This window comes from Anopheles ziemanni, chromosome 3 (assembly GCF_943734765.1).
Source record: "Anopheles ziemanni chromosome 3, idAnoZiCoDA_A2_x.2, whole genome shotgun sequence".
NCBI lineage: Eukaryota > Metazoa > Arthropoda > Insecta > Diptera > Culicidae > Anopheles > Anopheles ziemanni.
In genome coordinates this window covers 75,447,879-75,467,712 of record NC_080706.1, presented here as the reverse complement: position 1 = coordinate 75,467,712, position 19,834 = coordinate 75,447,879, and the positions used below count along the sequence as shown (strand labels likewise).

Sequence of the window (19,834 nt, the reverse complement as noted above, 5' to 3'; positions counted from 1 at the left end):
ACGAATTTCAAAATTTTAATCCCCATCAAACTACAACTTATAACTCGCTTTTTTAGTTCCAGTGCTTACATACGCCTCTGATAAAACCCTCTTAACTGTGTTTGGGAGGAAGATGCTCAATATATGCCCAATTCATTTTATCCAGCGTTTGAGTGCATTGCAATCAATCACGTTGTCTCTACAGCGAATCGCTACGTGACAATATTTGACTCGCCTCTTGTCTGAATGGAGTCACATTAAATTGAAATAGGTAAGGATCAAGTCTGAATCAAATCTAGTCAGAATTGTATTGAATCGAGTCCCAAACAAATCAATTGTGATTCAAATTCCAAGCGAATCAAATCTAATCTGAATCCGTCAAATGGGATTCAATGCTTTAGAATCCGTCAAGGGATCGATTCTTCAAATCTTCCGAATCCTGATTCTGCCAACACTACACCTAACCTAGTGCCTTTCAGGGAAAGAAGCAAATGCAGCAGAAGCAGAAGCAGCAGCAGCAGCCGAGCTCCTGTGAAAAGAAACAAACTTTTTCCGACATTTGCAAAGTAGAATCGGTCGAATTGGTGTCTCAACGATGGCATCCCAGTGAGTGCGTTAGTGTTTTGGTTAGCGGGCTCGGGAGTGTGTAAACTTTGTGCGTTGGAAAAAGTGTTCCTACATGCAAGCTTGAAAGAAACACAGAACTACCAACACGGATTAGCAGACAGCAGAGTGGAAAGAAGGCAAAGAATCACACAGTGGCAGGCAGAAACGTAAGTATTATTTCCCTGTATACTTCTTCTTCGTCGTCGTCGTGGTCGCCGTCATCGTCGTCGTCATGGAAAGGCGAGTGCAGTGTCAAGATAGGAGGGAGGGGAGCAAAAAAGAATTGTGACTACTTTTCGCATTTTTATCGTGCGTCGATTTATATCTGGCAAAAAGGGTAATACCCGCGCACCTTCCCCGTACCTTCGGTTTTCGCGAACAAAATTTTCTCTGAAAATGCGTCCTTATGTGTGTGTGTGCGCGCGCGTGTATGCTTGCCTGCATGTGTGTGTATGTGTGCAGTATGTGTGCTCGAAAAATTAGGCAGCATCGTAAATGAAACACAAGCAAGCAAGCAAGGAAGTTAGAAATAGTCAAAACGACGGCAAAGTGCGATGATGAAAAAAGCAGTGAAACGGCGGAACTTTGTCCCCGCGCCACCTCGCACCACACACCGCACTCTGCCTCTTTGCCCTTCCTCCTCTAGCTCAAGCATTGAATCGCGAGCGCGCGCCTGCGTGTGTGTGTATGTGCAGCGGCGAAGAAGAAGAAGAAGCTGGTGGTGGTGTATTACGAAAACGCGGTGACGACGATGCGATGTGCGGAAGAAACGAGATGAAAACGCGGCGCAGGAGATCGATCAATGGTAGTTATGGGGGTGAGAAAAAAGGTGGCTTCGATTTGTCTGTTTTTGTTCAAATTGGCAGACAGTTTTTCTTCCAAGAATCGTGGCAAATCGTCGTTACCTACAACAGTAGTGCATCCCAGTTGGCGCGGCATATGTAGATGCGTGTGAATTGGTTTGCTTCGACATTCCAAAGTATTTTGAATCATCTCTCAAACTGCACCTTGATTGGTTTTAGACGAGTACGACGGGTTTTTTACTTCTCTCTCCCGTCTTTTTTCTACTCTTGAAAAGCGCTGCATCTACACTCGCTGTATACACCATCATACGTTTATAGTCGCGCATTCATTTTGCGATCGCAGCGCCCTCTGTACTCAGCTCGAGCAACCACAATGGAAGCGTTGTGTGTGTGTGCCTGCGTGTTTGCTGCGAAATAAGACAAAAAAGTAAAAAAAAAACTTGGAATTAGGGATGGTATTCTCTTTAGGCGAATTCCATTAAATAAACCTGGGTGCAGAGACAATTTTGCAACAATTTGCTATCGAAAAACCATTGCTTTCAATACTCTGGATCGTGTAGCGATAAGGGTTGTTCAAGTTTTGTCTTCTTTTTCATGCTCCCATTAGGTAGCAGAGAGTTGAATTTGGGAAATGCATCGCAGCAGTCAAAGATCCCTCCATTGCATAGATTATTTCTTAAGACAAAAAGAAAGACGAACTAATAATTGAATGTATAAATTTTAGCATTGATCTCTTTCAACCTCGAGGCTCACACACCTACGTTCTCGGCACTGCTTACTTGAGAAAAAGAAAAATTGTAGGAAATATCGACGTCTTTCATCGTAGTAGGCGTCTCCATGTTTCCAAACTACGCTACTTTATTGATCGATGCACGAAGGAAGCAAAATCCCAGACAGGCATCGAACAATCAACCTACCATCATTTGAGCAGTGTACTTGGCTAATTCGTACTTCGTTTGCTGATCAGTTTAGTTATCGTGGAAGAAAATCGCTTCCTCAGCAGCGGTAGACGTCCTATAATTCAGTTGTCTGCCGCTGGTATGACTGTATTGCACTGAAGACGGGTAAACACGCCGCAAGGAAAAACCTAACGAGGAAGACGGTGAACGAAGAGCTCAAAACGAAAACCTATGAAAACGGTGCGAGAAAAATCATCCAACGTTCCTCCACCTTACATCTCTACCGAAGAAGGTAAGGGTTGTCGATTCCTGTTCGCATCCGACGAGATCGATGAGAGGCTTGAGTATTTTTCTTGTTTCAGTGTGTATTTTTGTTAGTACAATTGTGCCGCCATTCACCCGGCGGGTCTATGGTTCGTTTGGTTTTGGTCGATCCGCGCGAGAAAACATGAGTAGAAGCAGTAGCACCAGCAGCAACATCAGCAGCATCCGTACCGATCACTACAGAGAGAATCGAGGGACAATGCGAGAGTGTTTTGCTGTGTTTGACACGAACTGGCAGAGAGTCGAGCGCCCAAAATGAAGTGCAACACACCATTTGGTTCCGCGCTATACCACAGAGAGAGCATAGACGGCGGAACACGGATGTTATTATGTCGATGATCCGGACACTACCGTCAAATGTACGAAATTTGGTGAGACCAGTTTGCTTGGCATGGCTCGGTACATATAAAATAGGCACACATACATACTCGCCCGCGCATGGTATCGTCACATCTTGTGTGGAACGGGGAAGAGGAGAAGCCAATGTTGATAGGACATCCGCCACCGAGGTCGCACAATTCGGCTTGTGATCCGTAATCAAGATTATTCCAATTTCACTGGCGAGACCGGATGCTTTAAGCTGCTGTAGCTCGATGAAACGAGCAGAGAGGGCACTGTTATGGTAGGCACTGGGGGAACGGCCTTCTCCTGCCATTAGGACGGGGGAGGCTAGCGGTGAAATGGATAGGTCTCTATCGCGAACCCCCCGACAAACTTGGGGCTGCTGAAAACTGTGATAGAAAGCGCACACAGCGATGTAGTTCTATTATTACGCAACAGCGAGTAATTTAACGAATTATATACGTTCTCGGGTCGGCGCGCTGAGCTGGTTTGTTTTTCATTCGGTCACTGTTTTTATTCACCCCGAGGGTTCGACGAGATGGCCGTGAATGTTGATGGAATGGATGGGGTTTGTTTCGAAAAGGATCGGAACTCCCCGTTTTCGTTGGAGCCGTATAATTAATGAAGTTTAAAAATCAAAACACTGAACATTTTGTCTGCTGCTGAAAGACATTTCACTGGAATTTTGTTCAGTATCTTGCTAGGTTATCACGGCAAATTGTTGACGGTAGAAGAAGTAGAATAAGTTTAAATAGGGTACCTTCTCACTAGTCGCTTGATTTATATGAAATCTTTGTTTACCAAACAACACCAATTCTCTTTTAGTACAGTTACTTCCATACCTACTACCTAAGTAAGGAGGAAAGTGGCTTTACATTTCAAACATTCTTGTTAGGCTGGCTTCGAGAAAGAACATCGATAATAGTTTTTCTTTGAAAGTAAACAAAGAAAGTTGTTCTAGCAGGAAAGTCAACATCTTTATTTTTCCTACTTCTACGTCAAATTGTACGCTGCAGTAACCTGCATGCAAATACCTTGAAAGTCGTATAAAGTAGAAGAACAAAAGGGTATTGGTGAGCAAACCTCAAGCACACATCCCAATACACGGTTTGCAAAACGCATACTATTACGAATTGCCCTAAGCACAAAACCATCGACGATGTCACTTGATAGTGTTAGTGTCGGGAGTCGTTTAGTTTCTCTTGGAGTTTATGGATGTAGGTTGGAGGATTCACAAATGTTAGCAAAATGGATTGTGCATTTTTATACGACGCAGTAGGTTAGTTCGGTTCGATGCTGGGCCTTTCCCTACTGTCGAGCGTACAAAATGCTACAAACCATCAACACATTGTAAAATCAAGGGAGAGATGGAAATGGTCAATGCGTGCTTGTAAATGGAGGGGTTTTACAATTTAGTAATATGCAAAGAAAATAGATATTTGTGTTTTCATCAAATGACGAAGGACACACATTTTCTTGTATCATGTATCGTAATTTGCGATTGCGGAAATGTATCCGTTTTTGGTAGGCAAGTGCGCATGTTTACTATCATTCGGAGATTTCTATTACATTCAAGTCATTCGCGGGGTTTCCTTCCAGCTTTCTTTGTTGTATTATTGAGCGAAACACAGCAATTGTCGATGCGCTTCATTTAATATCAATTGCAAAGTGTATGTTTTTCGTTTCAACTAGAATTATCATTAATTCTCTTGGTCTACGTACTTTCCACATGTGCAACACGATGATTCATTTCTATAAACACGACGATGATGCATTTCAGTATGTTTCAACGGTAGCAAGACTTTTATAAACGATCTCTAACGATTTTGTTCCTCTCTATCCCAAAACAGGAAGCCTCTGGCCTACACTGCTATGAACTGTGCTGACATGGAATTCTCGCTGCCAGCAGCACCATCGGACGAAGGCCATCACGAATTTCATAGCACTGGTGGTTATAGTAATCCTTCGGCTGCGGGAGAAAAAGCCCCGTTACCACTGGTCGGAACGAGCCAGGAGAACAAGCAGTGTCAGCAAATTTGTCATCCTTTGACACATGAATGCCCCAGCTTCCATCGGTGTCATCGTTGGACAAGCGGTCAAAGTCATCAGAAAACAAGTTGTTCTTCATCGGTTTCATCCTACCGATTGGTGACCTCTGCTGTTAACAGAATGGTGTACTAATTACCTGTGGTTTACTGCACAAACATTACTTGATCGTCCTAGATAGGACTGCCAGCGAATGATCAACAGGGATCATTCAGGAAATATTATAATAGCAGTGGACTATTGGATTTGTTTACAATCTCGGTGAGCAAAACGGCAGAAGCAACGACAAAAGGTGTTTTTGTGCATTGTGTTGTATGTCTAGTTTTTGAGTGTTTCCCACACGCCTGTGAAAAGCGGGAAAATAGAGAATCGCTTCATTACATTATTATCTTCGGAAGAAAATAAGTGTACGGTGGTGTGAACAGTGAAGTGAGTTGAAAGAGAAGTGGCCGGGGAAACAGTCCACGTAGAAGCGGGCACAACAACATGTCCGCGGCGTCCTCCTCATCCATGAACAGTGGAAATACATTCAATGCTAACGGAAGCAACGGCAGCACCACTGGTGGAAAAGTTCTGATTGTGGAGGGCAGCAATACGAATCACCATCATCACCATCTGCTGGATACCAACGACGTGGTGACCGCAGCCGCAGGACTTCAGCAACTGTCGAATGCCGCCGCAGCCGCCCTCAAGCTCAGGCCAGAGGGAACTACAGTAGTAGGTGGCAGCGCTGGCGGGCAGTATTCGAATCTGTTATGTGGCAACAGCTATGGAGCACCAGTGTCCCTTAGCAGTAGTAGCAACAACAGCAGCATCAGCAATAATCGTAGAAGTAGTTTTAGCAATAGCAACAGTGGCGGTACCAGTAACGGCAACACTTTGAACAGCAATAGCAGTAGCAATAGCGGCCAAATGAGCAACAGCATCAACATACTGTCGTCCGGCCAGCAGCAGCAGCAACAGCAGACGACGACGACGGGTGAAAGTAGCGGACCCTTAGGGTCGGCCCGCGTACAAATCATGAGCAACGTAACGCTGGTCTCGAAAGGAGGAGGTCCACAGCAGCAGCACACGTTTCATACGGTTCAGTCGCCACAACAGCAGGCGTCGGCAGCAGTGGCTACCACGACAACGACGTTCAACTACATCGATGCTGGTGGCAAAAACTTTAACGTTCTCACGTCGACGGGCGGCAAGCTAAACGCAAGCAAGCTCATCAGCGTCCCGATATCGAAGGTGAAAAATCTCAACAATCATCATCACCATCAGCAGGCATCATCGCCTCTCCATCACCAGCATGTGCTTTCTGCCGGTGGCCAGCAGCAGCAGATAGGCCCACCAGCGACAATGTCAATTGCTGGCGGGCTAGGAACACCGGGTGGCGCTGGTTCGACGACCACAGCGATGGTGCAGAAATTGACCGTGCCTCGAAACATCCAGCTCGTCACAAGAATACCACCAAATGGCGGTGGAACCGGTGGTAGTGTGGTGACCACATCGCTTGCGAACGGTGGAAGGATACTTCAGCACCAGCAGCAGCAGCATCAGCACCTGCAGTATACCAATGCAATCGGTCAAATACAGGACACCGGTGGCGGAGGTTCTCCAACGGTTGAGATAAAGAATGTCGTATCGACGGCGCACATGAAACCGATTCCAGTGACAAGTAAGAGCAAGGTGAGCCAAAACGCCTGGGTCAAGATGATGGAGCAGCAGCAGCAACAACAGCAGCAGCCGAAACTCTCGAGTGTAACCCTTAAACCATTTGCTGTTTTAAAACCACAGCAACAGCAGCAGCAACAACAACACCACCAAACCCAGGGTAGTGTCAATGTTAGCCTGAAAGCGGTAAGGGCTAATAGTGCGACGAAGAGTAGTGGCCACATTACGCTCAGTAGTGCCCCTACAACCAACGTCTCACAAGCAGTGTTATCGACGTCGTCAACTACATCGTCGACTGCGACGACAACCACTACGTCGGCGACGTTCTACATGAAAAGTACTAATAGCAGCGGTGGCAGTACGACGAATGGTGGTGTATCGATAGAGCAGCAGCAGGGTGTCGCACCGACATCTATCTACACGACCTCCACCGGACAAACGGTGTACCACAACCCAAACATTCAGCCGATGATGGTCCCGGTATCGGCATCGTCGTCGTCGTCTTACGCACAACACAATACAACCAGCGGTGGCATCAACTCTACCGGATTAACACCGTCTTCGCACGGTAGCGTAAAACTGTCGGCCGCCTCGATGCATGGCCTGACGCACGGCGCTTCCAAAGTGAACATGATGAAGGCGAACAAAAATCAGCTCATTCAGATTCACCAACAAACGCAACCAAGAACGCAATCTCCCAGCAGCAGCACAGGAGGAGGAGCAGTAGGCGGTGCACTGCAAAGCTCAACGCATAGTCTAATGTCTAGTAGTGGCGGTGGAGGGGGAGGAGGAGGAGGAAGCGTTATACTGCAACAACAGCAACTTGGTGGAAATGTTACTCCGTTAATAAGCTCCTCTTCCTCTACGGCGACGTCGACGACGACAAATACTATGAAACTATCCACTAGCGGTCGGTACACGCCGTCATCCTCTACGCCATCCCCGCTCGGTGTCAGTTACGGCAACATCGTACCAAGTTCTTACGGTAATTCGACGGTAGTGGCAACCGCTACTTCCACCGGAGGTCCGACTGGCTCTGTCATATCGCAGGGCCATAAAGGGCTCAGCAGTCTCTACACGGCGGCTACCACCGTTGGCGGGTATGAGCTACAACCGCCGCTATCGGGCAAGGTTGGACCGACGACCGGTTGCTACTCGAACGTGCTCAGCACCTCCGGCACCCCCAGTTCGCCGATAAAAACCACCGCCAGCAAGCCATCCGTTGCAGGAGGTCGGGGGCGAAACAATAGCGGAAGTCAGTTACAGTATTTAAACTCTCTTGGGCATACGGTGGGACCAGGTCCTGCATCGTCACCGGTTGTTAGTTCTCAGAGCTATATCCCCATTGCTGCCGAACAGCAACAGCACCACACCACCACCACCCCGGGTAGTGAACATCAGACACTGAATCATGCCGCATCACCACCGTACCGGTACGTGTACTCCTCCTCGACCGCCTCGAGGGTTGTAGCGTCATCAGCGCAACAGCAGCTCCCACCACCACCACTGTCAGCCCCAGCAACAACAACAACAACAACAACGACAACACCATCAACATCATCATCATCCGGCACGTCGGACGGTGGTGACATGAGTTTCATGAACGGTCAGACGGACGAGCAGGCCACGGCCCGGATATTACAAAGTTTATCCCGTAAATCGCTCGAATCGACGGCGGGAAAAATCTCCTACAGTCGACAGCAGTCTTACGAGCAATCGTCGCCAGTCGTTGCATCTCCAGTGAACAGCACCGTTAGCATTCCATCGCGTCCAACCGGTGGCCGTCATAGGTACGATTCGACCAGCTCCACCGACGGGCGACGGATGAGGTAAGCCAATTTGTATACATTTAGTTAACTTTAGAGATGTTTGAAAAATACGATAATGTCGTATGTTAATGTAGATTTTATCATTGCTAATATAAAGTAATACGAAACTAATAATACTGTTTTGCACTAATTGCAGTGGTTCGGTTGATTCATCGACGACCTATTTTGCGGACAATATTCCGCTGAAGGAGAGCAGCCCAGCGACGATGCTAAACTCGGCTTATTACTACTCCAGCCGAGAGGACGAGGAAGGCAACAGCATCGAGGTACGCCCGGGACCGGTTGATCCATCCGCCGGTCGGCACTGCACCCTGCAAGCTATCCTGCAAGATCATACCTACTGCGTACCGATCACGACGTCCAGCACGGTAGCATCAGCTTCCGGAGTCACTGCGGTGACCGGGGCGGCGATGGAACAGCAGCAGAATCAGCAGCAGTATCACCACTATCAGCTCCCACCAGGAATGGGACCGCAGACGGTGCCACAGACGATGGCTCTGTCGAGTTCTTCTACGGCGCAGGCAACAATAATATCAGCACATTCCGCTGGGTCTGGCGGTGGTTTGCCTTCGAGTAGTATCAGTAGCTCAACAACGCTGGTACAGTCAGGATCATCCTCCGCAGCAGTGGTTGTTGGACAGAACGCAAGCCAAACGGGGATGATGGGGGCGCCATCTGGAGCGACGGGTGGTGGTAGTACACCGATGCCAGTCCCGGTGGCACAACTCAACCTGGCCAAACTGACCAGTGCGGCAGGTGTCGTTTCGGGCGATCTGCTCGGCGGTGTCGCCACCAATGCGTCCGGTCGGACGATCGAGTATTTCTACCCGGCCAAGGGTGGTCTCTCGTCGGCACGGCCGCACACCATCCTTGAGGATGACGATGATGCGCACTCGATCATAAGCACTGGGTCGCGTACGTGCCAGGATGGTGAGATGAACGAAGACACGGACACGGCGGAGGAGTGCGAAGCAGAAGACGACTCGGTGACGCGGTGCATCTGCGATCTTACGCACGACGATGGGTACATGATCTGCTGTGACAAGTGCTCGTAAGTATATGAATCCATTCTTGAACGATAGAGTATAACAAACCCTCTCTCTAAAAAGTTTACACACGGCGCCACTGAATCTCAAAAGCTGCTAGTGTTATCTCTCAGGCCAAGTCAAGTCCAAGACAAAATTGAAATCAGGAGACAAAACCAGATGAACACGAGACAAAAATTAGAGACTGTAGGAGTCCTAGATACAAATGTATTTGTAGTTTATTCAATAATTTATTTTTTGAATGAACTTGAAATGAAAACTTGTTCCCATTGAACCTTACATTGATTCCTCTTCTTCCTTTTCGCTTTTTCTTCTCGTAACAGCGCATGGCAGCATGTCGATTGCATGGGCATCGACCGGCTAAACATTCCGGACGAGTACAACTGTGAACTGTGCCAGCCGCGACCAGTCGACAAGGCACGAGCGCGCCAGCTTCAGCTTCAAAAGCGTAAGGAGCAGAGTCTTTTCCTGGCGAACAACAATGTCCCTTCCTCGTCGTCGACGGCTGCGGCAACAGGAACCGGCTCGTCGGTTCCTTCCGACACTGTGTCCAGTACGCTGCCACCAACACCGCCACTGAGTGGGAAAGGTGGCTACCAGCAAGCACAACAGCAGCTGCACCAGTACAACGATCTCATGGCACAACAGCACCACCAGCAACAGCAGCTACAGAGCAACGGTTCACTCGGACAGCTGCCGGGAGCGTCCACTACAACGACACCGAAGGGTTCGAAAAAATCAAAATCTGGCGGTGTCGGTGGTTCGCGCAAGAAATCCGACAGTGTCTCGTCCGCCACGGGCATCCCCGTATCGGGCACGGTCGTCGTCGGTTCCACCAGCGGCGTTGGTGTACCAACATCGACAACAATGTTTGGTGGTCCCGCCGGTCCGCTGGGAAGTGGCGTAACGATGATCGATCCAAGCACGGCTGCTACGGCGACGGCTGCGGCTTTGGGTCTTACGTCACCCCTCGGAGCAATGGGAGTAACCGCCGGTGCCGGGTTGATTTCATCGTCCGGCTCGATGCACTGTGATAGTAGCAGCGGTATAGGAGCAGCTGCTGGCGTCCCCGGAACGCCATCGGCGAAGAAACTGAGCAAAAAGGCCGAAGCGGCCCTCAACAACCGGCTTAACGGTGGCAAGCGGGCGGGCAACAAGGAACTGCGAGCGAGCGGCGGAAACATGAGCGCCGCGGCTGCTGCGAAACTGGCCAAGAAGAAGACCAAGAGCGCCGAGTTGAGCCTGGAGAAGCTAACGAACATGGTGCGCACCTGGATCGACAGCTACGAGCGGGCAACGACGAACCACTACTCCCCGGAACTGCGTGCTCGGCTGCAGGCGTTCGCCAAGATGCAATCGGCTAACCCGTTGCTCACTGACACTCGGCTGCTGATTGTCCCGAGTGCGGCGAACATGAGCCCCCGGTGTACGACGGTTCCGCACGCTGGCGGAAAGATCCTGATCGGTACGAGCGACATCGAACCACGCGCGCCAATCATCGAGGTACGCGGGAAGTACATGCTCACGAGTCAGCACAAGCAGTTGCAGTCGTTGTTTAACCTGGCGGCGAACGGGAAGCTGGCGCAGAACAAGAACGCCGGGCCGTTCCTCTTCCTCTACCAGCTACCATCGGCCGGGACGGGCGGGATGGAGCTTTGCGTGGACACACGAACGTACGGCAACGATGCGCGATTCGTGAGGCGATCCTGCCGGCCGAACGCGGAGCTACAGCATAGCGTCGAGAAGGGTGTGGTGCATCTGTACATCGTGGCGACGGCAAACATCAAATCGAACACCGAGATCACGATCCGCCACGACGAGCAGTTGATCCAACGGATGGGTGGCGTCGTCATCCTCACGCACACGACCGTAACGAATGTGTGCGCGTGTGGGTTGATTAAGGATTGTGCCTACTCGGCGCAGCTGAACGATGCGTCAGGAGGCTCCTCTCAGCAGCAATCATCGGGCGTATCGGGTGGTTTAGTGGCATCTTCCACTTCCGCGGCTTCCGGTTCCAGTGGACCGGTCTCAATCGTTCAGACCCCTGGTGCGAAGGGTGGTGCCAAGGCAGGTTCGAAACGGGCCCATGGTGGCGACCTAACGTTGGATGTGAAGGCTGGAAAAGCGGGTGGCAAAAAGGCACGCAACAACAGCCGGAATCGATCGATCTCGTCGAGTGGTGGCGAAAGTGATGCGGTGTTTGCCAACCAAGGGACGGTCCACGGAGCGCTCGCGGGTGGAAGTGGCCTTTTGTCACCCCAAACATCACTACTTCCCGTTCAGTTCCAGCAGTTGCTGCAGCAACAACACGAACAGCAGCAGATTCTTTCCGGCCTCCCTTCAACCTCGATATCGACCTCGAGTAGTTCATCGTCAACCCCCGCCCTGACGCCACTTCCTCCGCTAGTAGGAGGAGCTGTACCCCCGTTCCTATACGGAGCAGTAGCCCCACCACCACCAGGAGTCGTTTCATCACCGCATCCCCACTTTGGGACACATCCTCCCGCTCCAGGGTCCATTCCTTCGCCGTACAATTATTACGACATCAAGTCGTCGCCTCTTCGCTCGCCCCCGCCACCCTCGGTAGCAGGTCTGCCCCAGCAGACGGCACCTCCGTTGAACTCTCCGCTTGCTCCACCCCTTCAAACCCCCACCGGACCGATACAGTTGAACGCGGGCGTACCACAGCCGCTCACCTTGCTCGCACCGCACCAGCTTGCGTCGCCGATGAAGAAACAACCCTCGCCCGATCAGCCGGAAGCCGCGGCCGCCCTGCTGGCGATGGCATCCTCCGGTGGGGTCGGTATGGGATCGCGCGCCGGTACGGCGGCACTCGATGCGGCCCTGCTCGAGCATGGCACGCGCATGGAGTTGATCCAGCAGCAGCAACAGCTTCATCAGCAGCAAATCCTCGAAGACGTGCTGAAGATTCAGGCCAAACCATCACCACCGGCCTCCCCGATGAAGGTTGGTGGCGCTGCACGTGGATCACCCGTTTCGCTTTTACTATCCCCTCCGAGGCCACAACCCCCGCCACCAGCTGCGGCTGCATCGGTAGCGACAACGGCTGAGATAACCGGAACCGTTCTGCAGTTTCATCAGTCACCGGTCAAGCAGGAACCAGCAGCACCGGGGATCGCGGGACGGCATGTTGTATCCTCTCCGCAGCGAACACCAGTCGATCTGGGGCTAACGGTGAAACGAGAAGTGGAAGACATCAAGGAACAACTTCCACCACCACCACCACAAGCGTTACTACCCCCGCCATCATCGTTGGTAGTTGCACCTGCTGCACCAGCTATGATGGATCCGATTGCAGTGAAAAGTGAAACGATAGAGTACAAGGACATCGTCAAGCAGGAAACGTTGGTAAAAGCCGCCCCGCTGGAGGAGGAAACTACCGTCATCAAACGGGAGCCGGTACCACCGCAATCTTCACCCTCCCCGATGTTGGCGGAAAGGAAACCGACACCATCGGAACAACCCTCAGCTTCTGCTTCAGTTGGATTTAGTACCAGCGTTGGTACCCCCCTGTCGTCGGGCAACATCGTTCCATCGATGGCGAACAACTGCGTGTCCATTTCCTCCTCGACGCCCATCAAGCAGCAGCGTGCCAGCTCACCGAATCATCACCATCATTCGAGCGGCGGCGGTGGTAGCAAGAGTAAGCGCAGCATTTCGCGCGACCACCGGGAGCATCATCAACCGAGCCGTAGCGAGAAGAAGCAAACCGGATCGGAGAAACCGAGCCGCAAGCTGACCCGGGAGGAGCGCAAAATGGAAGCGATCGTGAAGGCGTTTGCGAAGATGGAACAATCGCAGCAGCGCAAGCAGGAGCTGAAGGAGCAGCGCAAAGGTGGCGATGGTGGCCCGTTCCACGGATCGTCCCCTTCGTCCAACGGTGGCAAGCGGAGGAGCATATCGACATCAAACTCCGGCGCCGGGGGTGGAAACCTGTCCGACGAGGGTACGATGGACGCTCTGGGAGGTGTTTCTTCCTCAACGACGATGATGGTTCCGACGAGCTCGTGCGATGAAACGTTCACCGGCACCGGCGCTGGTGTTGCGTCAACCTCTTCGTCGATGATGCTGCACGCTTCGGGTGCCCATTCGTCCTCGAGCAGCAGCAGCGGCGGAAGTAGCATCAGCAGCAGTAGCAATAGTACCAAACGGAAGACCACGGGCGGTCTGCTGGCGGGTTCGAAATCGGGCCGTTCGTCCGGTGGTGGGTCGAAGAAGAAGAAAAGCAAAGCCGTCAGTCAGCACTTTGCTTCGTCAACGCAGCAGCGCCGGAAAAAGATGGCTGCAGCGGCGGCGGCAGCGGCACGTTCGCGTTCGAAAACGAAATCCTCCAACAGCAGAGTCTCCCCTGCGTCTTCCGGTTCTTCCACTTCGTTTGTACAACAGCAACAACAACAGTACAGTGCGATACCATCCGCACACGAGCAAGTCCTACCGAACGACACCTCCGCGCAGTACGGGGATAATCCGGCGGAACTGTTACTTACCTTCTCGCAGGCGGCCCAGCTGGGAGGGATTAGCTCCTCAACGGGTGGAGCAGGAGGAGGAGCGGTCGTTGAGACGTCCACCGATACGGCTGGCAATCTACCGCTGCTCAGTTCCGCCTGTATGCTCATCGAGGCGGCCGTCGGTCCGCTGGAACAAGCGGCCACTTCCACCACCTCATCCGTGTTGATGGGTGGTGTAAACCGTACCGCGAACCATCATCATCACGGTCTTCCGGCATCGGTAGTTGTGTCATCATCTGCACCCTCGCCACCGGTCATTCTTTCCGTTGACCAACAGCAGGATCAACAGCACCAGCAACAACAACAGGATTTTAAGTACCCAACAAAGGCGAAAACGAAAAAGAGTATGAGCCGTGAGTGGCTCAGCGGACATCAATTGTTGGTAACGGAGCAACATCAGGAGCAGCAAGCTGGCTACAACATGTCCTCGATATCGCAGCCGCTTCACCTGAAGACGAACTTTGACGAACCTTCCCCGGGTTCGGCGTCCACTCCAACGGACGGTGGCAATATGATGTTCGTGGCGAAGAAAGTCGAGGAGTTTATCATGCAAAACTCTCCGCAGCCGCCGGTGGACGAACATCACAAGTGGCCAACGGTGTTACCGTCGCCATCGACCTCCCTGCCGACGACACCGGCTAGTGAAAATGCCCCCGGTGGAATGCCGAGTGCGACTTCCGGTTCGGAGAAGATGGAAAGTGCCGCCGTCAAGAAGCGTTGGCTACGGCAGGCGATCTCGGAGGAAACGGATGAAACACACCCCAGTGGTGGTGGTTTGGTCGGTGGTAGTTCCGCCGTCGCTGGCGGTTCACATTCTTCCTCACCACCGCCACCGAATGGGTTTACGACGCCATTGAAAAAGCGACGCGTTGTACGGGAAAATCCACCCCCTTCTTCGTTAGCAGTCAACCTTGTGCCATCATCGACCGACGGACAGGCGCAACAGTTGTTCGTTGGACCACCGAACTCCGTGTACTCCGGGACGGACAATAGTGTACCACCGGCCGTGGTGACGGGAACACCGGGAACGCCCATGTACTGGGAAAGCCCGGAAAAGCAAGCGATGGACCTTTCGTCACACCGTCCACCACCAGGACCGCCGGCTCCGACGATTAAGATGCTCACCCCGCTACACTTTGCCGACCCGGGACCGATGCCAGCAACACCACCACCACAACCATCGGCCGTGCATACGCAACTTCAGCTTGTCCACGGCGTCGTTGGGGGTGACGGTGTGAACACTGCGGCCGCCTTATCTCCACACGAGCAGCACCACCATCAGTACCCGATGCTGCAAACGTTTCAGCATCAACTACATCACACTCTTCCGCTAGAGATGGCAGCTCAAATGCAGCAACAACAGCAACAGCAGCAGCACTATGAAACACCGACGACGGCGACGACGACGGTGGTGACTGAAGCGACGTTGGTGGTGGAAGAATCCACTTCACAACCACTACCACCACCACCACCACCACCGGTGGTTGTTGTTGAACCATCCGAGCCGGTTGAAAACGACGAAAGGACGGCGGTGACGGTGACGGATTATCTACCACCGTCCGTTGTTTATCAATCGGAACCACCATCATCATCGGAACCACCACCGAGTACGGTTGTTCCAATGTCCACGTCTCCGACGCCGGCGGTGGAAGAGGAGGAGCAGATGGTCACCGAAGAGGAAGCGGTCGTTGTGGAGGAACCAGTGACGACGGTGGTGATGGTCGATGAAACGATGGAAGTGGCCACAACCGCCGTTGTGGAAACGATCCCTCCTCCCCCGACGACAACGCCACCGCGCGCTAGTGGAATGACGCGAAGCAAAGGAAGCCAGAAGTATATCGAAACATCGGTGGTGGAAGAAGAAAAAGTGGCCGAGAAACAGCAACCGCAGCAGCAACATGTGGAGGAAGAAGACATAGTGCAGGTGATGGAAGCGGAAGAGGAAGAGGTGGAGGAAGAGGATGTGGATTTGATGCACGAGGTGGCGGTGGTCGTGCAGGAGGAAGAGGTGGAAGAGGAGGAAGACGACTCGACGGGATCGTTGACGGCGTTGAGTATGATTGAACCGTCGCCCGAAGAGCAGCAGCTGATCGAGGAAACGCTCAAGGAGGTGGTTGAAGAATGTCTGACCTCAACGCCGAAGGTTGTCGCGGAATCGAAACATCCGGCTCACAAGGGCGTAGCAGTTGAACGGAAAGACCGTTCAATCGAGCGCACCAAGTCCAAGAGCGAAGAAGAGCTGATCGATCAGGATGCGGACACAATCAGCTACTGTGAGGCGGATGAGGAAGCGGACGGCAATGGGACGTCGGTAGCGGAATCACTTTCGTCCACGTTCGATGAAATCGTCGAGACTATCGTCGAGGAACGGCTGGCGGCGATGAACGACGGGTCGGCCGACGTTTCTCGGCTCGAGAACGTCGAGGAAGACGATGACATCGGATGCAGCCCGGAAGACTCGGTGTTGGTGTACGTCCAGGAGGAAGAGGAAAGCGACAGCAAACCGGCCGACCCGGCCCTCGAATCCGTCGAGCAGGAAATGATGGAAATGATGTCGGAAGGAAAGGAACCAGCACCACCATCTGCTGTGAAGGCTCCAGCGAACGGGAAAAGCCCCTCTGGTGTGAGTTCGGAACAGGATGTTGTGGGGAAGTCTTTCGTGAAGGTCGACGGAGGAGACGCTGAGAGGAAACAATCTCCTGTTGTAACCAGCAACGGGAAGGACGATAAAGGGACCGCCGCGAGTGTCGCCACGGTTAAGCCATCGAGTTCAACAACCAGCACCGCCGGTGGACCGCCGGAGGAAATTGAGCAGAACGAAATGGCCGACCTGCAGAAGAAGATTGCTTCCTTCCACTCGGAAAACATCATGAATCTGATCTCGAGAAATCGTAGCAAATCGAAGAAGGGCAACTCACCGGCGACCGTCGGTGCCAGTGCGGTCGGCCATCAGCCGGTGAAGAAGCAGGTGAAACTGAACTTTGATCTGTGCGTCAAGGATAATGCGGTCAACGTGACACTTCAGCAGCAGCAGCAGCAGACGGGAACGTCACAGAATGCCAGCTTGATAATAGACTCCGCCGTCTCGACGGTAAGCTCAATCTCCGTGCCATTGATTCTGCCACCTCCTTCGTCGGTGTCCGTACTTGCGGCATCGGCACCGGCTTCGATAGTGACATCACCAGCGGCACTGAAAACAATTCCCTCGGTTACGACGTTCGGTGCGGAGCCGATCCGCTCATACACGACGCTCCGGGCGGAGCCGATCCCAACGATTACCGGTGGACATCTGAGCACCCTCGGTGGGTACCATCTTCACCACCAGCAGCCATTGCTGCGTACCGATACGCGACCACCGTCCGTATCGTCTTCCTTCCTTGATTACCCAACGCCCTCGTCGGCCTCACTCAAACCGGCCACCGGGGGGGTTGGTGTAATCCCGGTCGGTGGAGGGTTGTCGTCTGCCACTGGTGGTGGCATCTATCAGTACCGCTCGGAAGTGTCGAACCTGTTGGAGAGGACATCCCTGCTGACGCAGATGCGCCCGACAAGTTTCTCCACGCTCGGTTCCCTCACGCCGACTCCGATCGGTGGCGGTGGTGGTGCTGTTGGTGCTGGTGCAAAGTCTTCGCTGCTTCTGGCTGGCAGTGTCACCGAATCGTTGTCCACCCTCGGCGGAACGGCGGTGGGCAGTGTGATGACGGGAACTGCGACTGGGGCAAGTATTACCGGTGTTCCAGCACCGGGCATTGGTGGACTGAGTGCCACGTCGCCCGGGGTAGGTGGTCCAACAGGATCAGCGGCCACGCTAGGAACGTACCCGAAGATCTTCACCAAAACTGCCAGCTCCGATCCGCGACTCAATCCGGCTCTGGTGGCGTCGACCACCCCGTCCACGGCCGCAGCCGATGGTGGTGCAGGAGGTGCCGGTGGTGCCGGTGGCGTTTTTGCCACTCCGAAGCGTAAACTCTCCATCACCGAGTACCGGAAGCGCAAGCAGCAATCGTCCTCTTCAACGTCATCGTCTCCTGTGGCAGCGTCCAACACTTCGCCAACTGCAGGACGAACTACTAGCAATCACAGTACAACCGGGTCGTCCCCAACAACGAGAGCGACCACGACAATGGCAACGCCGGTGGCATCCAGCAATAATAGCTCCACGCTACCGGGAAGCTCTGCCTCTACCACCAACACCACCCTCTTATCGCTATCGTCACTAAAATCCATCGCGGCAAGCACCAGCAGCACGCTCAGCAGCGTCCCACGTATGAAAGTACGCAAGGTTGATGGTGGATCGGCATCGACGGCCTCGACAGGGACCGTCAGCAGCACCATCAGCAGCAGCGATGTGAGCAGCTCGATCTCGCGGGAACTTTGCCTCGAGCTCGACTTGGGCATGAACGACGAAGACAAGCTACTATCGAAGGGGGGTGACAATTCGAACTCATCCTCCTCGACGTCCTCCACCGGTCGGATACTACCCTCGGCGATCGCCGCCGGCATTAGCAATGGCGCACTGGCGAAGCTGAAAGCGGTTAACAAGGATGGCAACAGCAGTAGCGGCAGCAACAGTAGCAGCGGTGGAGCATCTCCCGATCACCATCACCATCATGCGGTTAATCATAAACTATACAACCACCACCACAGCAGCAGCAGCCACTACGAGGCACTTTCATCGACGGATGAAATAAGTAAGTGAACGTACCGACCAAAATGTCCCCGAATCTTCCCCGAACCATTACTAGAACACGAACATTGAAATCGATTAAAAATTACTAATTCATAACTGTTAACATCGATAACATCAATTTCTAAATGGATGCTTTCACGATAATAGTAGAAACTTTATAACGCAATAAACGTAGATTTTTTAAATAAATCAATCTTTTTCATCTACCAGGGCCAAATGTAGACTACTACTAGAGTGAGTGTGTTAGATCAGAATTACAAACATAATCTAGTAGGTCGAAAACACTTAATCGTGGATGGAAGCTTGTGGTTTTATTCCTACATAGTTTTCTCTACCATTATCAAGAACTATTATTATTCATTGTAATTGTTGTTTTGATTGTGATTGTGACAATCTGTTTTGATACAAATTATTGATATGATGAATTGGTTGATCTTAGACTGGGTTATAACGATTTTATTAACCAAAAAACTGGTGGTTCGTAATGAAAAAACAGATAAACGAACTAATTAAATCGGTGAGAGCCCTAGCTCCATTTTACAACCTTTATCTGATTGTGTCCCATCTTTCTTCCTACAGCAACCACATTCAGTGCCACACCGACGCTAGCGGAACTGCGCAGCGAAGGTGGCATGTCGGCGGAACGCCTAAAGTCGCTGAAATACTTCCCCTAGAGAATGCAACTACTGTCACAACGCGGACATGCTGGACGTGTCACCATGAAGGAACGTGAGAAATAACAACGCGTGGAAATACCGCCGTACAGCTAGGATCTCGAATGCGATCTTCCTACAAGGATCGATCTTTGGTAGGCAGAAGAACGATAGAAAGCGATAACAGCCTTCAAATCTGTCAAAACTTTTGTGTGTTATTTTGTCCCTGACCATAGGCTAACACACACATACACGAATGCGCGTGTGCATGTACCGTCATCTCCATCGTTTTAGGAACGAGGGGATAGGAAACTTTTTGCCTTTATTTTTCTCTGAAGGTTTCGAGCTTGGGCGAAATCTTCCTGAGATCCTTCAGAGAGCCGCTCTCATATCTGCAAGTTTAGTCATGTTTTTAGTTGCTAGTAT

At 52.0% G+C, this 19,834-nt stretch overlaps 1 protein-coding gene across 1 annotated transcript; it reads left to right on the top strand.

Moving 5' to 3' along the window:
- The first annotated feature begins 482 nt into the window (after nt 1–482).
- LOC131285474 (serine-rich adhesin for platelets) lies at nt 483–19,570 on the top strand. The gene is made up of 9 exons (XM_058314332.1): nt 483–752; nt 4,804–8,136; nt 8,203–8,490; nt 8,627–8,858; nt 8,925–9,541; nt 9,860–14,665; nt 14,708–17,847; nt 17,878–18,756; nt 19,335–19,570. Exons 2-9 carry the CDS (start codon nt 5,486–5,488, stop codon nt 19,427–19,429), a joined length of 12,708 nt encoding a protein of 4,235 aa, XP_058170315.1. The 5' UTR covers nt 483–752; nt 4,804–5,485; the 3' UTR covers nt 19,430–19,570.
- Nucleotides 19,571–19,834: the final 264 nt, after the last annotated feature.